The following is a 4,067-nucleotide window of genomic DNA, read 5'->3' on the forward strand; positions in this document are numbered from 1 at the left end:
GCGACTTTGACGCGACTTTGACGCGACCTAATCGCGAGGCGACTTTTTATTTGGCCAATCACAATCTGATGTCTTGTGACCTAATTTCCTTTTCCTGTGTTTTTTTTTTTTTACATATTTCCTTTTTCCCATGTGTGCAGTGTTGTGTGTCTCACATAGCTCAACTGATAGACATGTTTGCCTTGGCATATCATATTTCAGCTTTTATAATAGCCGGTATGGCAGTATTATTGCAAGTCGCAGAGAGGAAACGCAGGATGAGGCTGAGAAGAAGAAGAAGGCGATACTGGATCCATCCTATCATTCGTAATCGGGAAAACAGAGGGCAGTTCTGGGCCATGTATGAAAATTTGCGTGCTCATGAGGACAAGTTTTTCAATTTTACTCGTATGTCCATTGCAAGGTAATTAAACTTTGTAAAATTGTCTAATCTGTATATGTGCGTACAGCTAACATTGTCTAACATTTTCAATTTTTATTTTAGCAAGTGACATATTTATTTTTTTTCCTTATTTTCCTAGTTTTGATGAATTACTTGGTCTGGTTAGCATCCATTTGCAGCGGCAGAACACGTCTTTTCGTAAAAGTATCTCACCTACTCATCGATTGATAATAACACTCAGGTAAACTATTGTGACATAAATTTTTTTTGGTGTAATGTTGCTCAACAAAAGAAAAGACACCTTTTTGTTTAAAAATAGTGTTTCTCAAGCAAAATTGATGTTGGATGAGAAGGCCTGGCTAGCAGTCTCAGCTCTAAATTAAACCCAAAGGTGTCCTATTGGGTTGAGTTCAGGACTCTGTGCAGGCCAGTTAGCTTCACCTGATGGACTATGCATTTTTTACCATTTTTAAGAATAGCATATATAATACAATATAGCATCTAAACACTAATTTAATAAATGAACCACAATACTGGCCTTTTCATTCAAAAAGAATCTTTATTAAATAAAGTAAGAAAAAATAACTTATAACAAGAAAAAACATAACTTAAAATAACTTATAACAAGAAAAAAAAAAACTTTAGTAATTGAAACTTTATAAGTTGTGGAAAACATAGGTGTTCTCACTGCCTGACCCAATTCCCTCATTTTGTGGCATTGTAGAGAACGATTGGTGTACATACGGAATGGCCGATACTGGGGTACCTACTTGTGAAGTAGTGGGAGATGGCAATGGCCTCAAGCTTTGAGTGTCCATTTCATATTGGTGACTGTAGTGCTGGTATACTGGGGGATAGTTTATTCTAGAAGGTGCAGGGGTAGGATATGGCCTAGATGGTGGTGGTGGGCCATATGAGCTAGATGGTGGTGGTGGTGGGCCATATGAGCTAGATGGTGGTGGTGGGCCATATGAGAGAGATGGAGCTTCATTTTGGGGAGCATTTGGGGCATGCTGGCCGGCATGGTGTTCTAGGATCGACATTATCTCTTTTTTGGCCTGATCCCTTTTCTCCGCTGGTACTCGGTCAAGCATACCCCCCACCATAATGCCAAATCCTTGGTTTTCAGTATGTAGTCTTTTGAGAGTGTCTGTAAGCCCAGCCACTACCTCAGTGAAGGTTTTGAGGCACTGCTCCCCACTTGGTCCTGCTGGTCTTCTCCTGGTTGGACGTCTCCTGACCGTGGTTGGTGGTTGGCTGGGCCCAGCTTGCTCCTCATTTATCTCAGACTCCTCGGGCGGAGGCGGCATTTCTTCTTCAACCTCTTGGCTGCCCTCTACTTCGCCAAGAGGTTCAGGTGCATTGGCCGCTGTAGCTGCTTCAGCTCTTTCTCCCTCTCCCTGATTTTGACCTTCCCAACTGGCTTGTGTCCTTGAATAAAAATGGAATAATTTCAAGCACACCATTCAAATTCAAATCAACACCTCACAAACATTACAGATGTTAGCTCACTCTCTCAAGGTCATGTAGCGTTTCAAAAAATCAAGTTCCTCCGCATGGACATAGGGGGTCACCCTCCTCGCTCCAGACCCACTCCTCTGGTCCCTTAATTTTCTCAGGTATCGCTGGAAACAGTCCCTCAACCCCTTCCAGCGAGTTTGTATAACGTGCACTGAAAAACATAAGAAACATGTATTTTGTCTTTGCAGGTACCTGGCAACCGGACATTCCCTTGTGAGTTTACATTATCAATTCATGGTGGGCAAGTCGACACTCAGCTACATTATCAGTGAAACCTGTGAAGTATTATGGGATGTGCTGAATGGAATTGTAATGAAAAAGCCAAATGAAGATGACTGGAAGACAATAGCCCAATGTTTCTGGGAACGGTGCAATTTCCCAAATTGCCTTGGAGCTATAGACGGGAAGCATATCCGTGTTGTTAAGCCAGTTGGTAGTGGAAGTCGTTTCTTTAATTACAAAAAGTTTTTCTCCTTTGTTTTGCTAGCAGTGGCTGACGCTAACTATTGCTTCGTCTACATAGACATTGGGTCCTATGGAAGCAGCTCTGATTCCCGTATTTTTGCCAATTCTACTTTTGGAAAAATGCTAGAAGAAAATCAGCTACTTATTCCTCGTAACTGTCCCTTACCTGGGACTGATGAACCCCCGCTACCTTATGTCTTTGTTGGAGATGAGGCGTTTGCGTTGGGAGAACACCTAATGAGGCCTTATTCCAACCGTAATCTGAGTACACCCAAAAAAATTTTCAATTATAGGCTATCCAGGGCAAGAAGGGTGGTGGAGTGCACTTTTGGCATTCTGGCCAATAAATGGCGTGTACTACACACCCCTATTGCTTTAAACATAGAGAACGCAATAACTGCAGTGAAAGCAGCTTGCGTGCTCCACAATTTTGTAAGACAACGAGATGGGTACAATTTTGAGGATTCTCTTGAAAATGATATGGAAACTGCGCAATTGGCTCCTGTTCGTGGATCCACTGATGGTGCCACAATTAGAAATAAATTTACCTCTTTCTTCATGTCACCGGCTGGTGCAGTAGAATGGCAAATGGAGGTTGTTGGATCCTAAATTAAATATATTTTTGGATGCTGGGGTGTATAGATTAGGTTATATGGCCTGTACTGCATGTGTTAACTGTTTATTTTATGCTATTCTCTTTGTTTAATAAAAATTACATTCTGAAAAATTAATGTCTCTATATATATATATATATATCCTATCATTGTCCAACAGTGGCAATGCCACGTACCAGTGTCCACCAGAGGGACGTATCCGTGTCCACTAGTGAAACGGCCACGTAACAGTGTCATCCTGTGCCAAGTACAGTGTCCACTAGTGGCTGCGCCACGTTGCAGTGTCCGCCACTGCAAGTGCCACGTTGAAGTGTCCACTAGTGGCAGTGCCACGTAGCAGCCCAGTGCCACGTAGCATTGTCCACTAGTGCCACATAGCAGTGTCCACCAGTGGCAGTGTCACGTAGCAGTACAGTGCCACGTAGCATTGTCCACTAGTGCCACGTTGAAGTGTCCACTGGTGGCAGTGCCACGTAGCAGTCCAGTGGCACGTAGCATTGTCCACTAGTGCCACGTTGAAGTGTCCACTAGTGGCAGTGCCACGTAGCAGCCCAGTGCCACGTAGCATTGTCCACTAGTGCCACATAGCAGTGTCCACCAGTGGCAGTGTCACGTAGCAGTACAGTGCCACGTAGCATTGTCCACTAGTGCCACGTTGAAGTGTCCACTGGTGGCAGTGCCACGTAGCAGTCCAGTGGCACGTAGCATTGTCCACTAGTGCCACGTTGAAGTGTCCACTAGTGGCAGTGCCACGTAGCAGCCCAGTGCCACGTAGCATTGTCCACTAGTGCCACATAGCAGTGTCCACCAGTGGCAGTGTCACGTAGCAGTACAGTGCCACGTAGCATTGTCCACTAGTGCCACGTTGAAGTGTCCACTGGTGGCAGTGCCACGTAGCAGTCCAGTGGCACGTAGCATTGTCCACTAGTGCCACGTTGAAGTGTCCACTAGTGGCAGTGCCACGTAGCAGCCCAGTGCCACGTAGCATTGTCCACTAGTGCCACATAGCAGTGTCCACCAGTGGCAGTGTCACGTAGCAGTACAGTGCCACGTAGCATTGTCCACTAGTGCCACGTTGAAGTGTC

At 44.7% G+C, this 4,067-nt stretch overlaps 1 protein-coding gene across 1 annotated transcript; it reads left to right on the plus strand.

The window, feature by feature from the left end:
- Positions 1 to 257: 257 nt before the first annotated feature.
- Positions 258 to 2,977, plus strand: LOC309544508 (uncharacterized protein; the record flags this gene model as incomplete). The annotated part of the gene is made up of 3 exons (XM_082243410.1): positions 258 to 403; positions 522 to 623; positions 2,092 to 2,977. The coding sequence occupies 3 exons, from the start codon at positions 258 to 260 to the stop codon at positions 2,975 to 2,977; spliced, it is 1,134 nt and encodes a 377-aa protein (XP_082099536.1).
- Between the last annotated feature and the right edge of the window lie 1,090 nt (positions 2,978 to 4,067).

The sequence above is a fragment of the Pelophylax lessonae genome, assembly GCF_965119305.1.
Source record: "Pelophylax lessonae genome assembly, chromosome: 1".
NCBI lineage: Eukaryota > Metazoa > Chordata > Amphibia > Anura > Ranidae > Pelophylax > Pelophylax lessonae.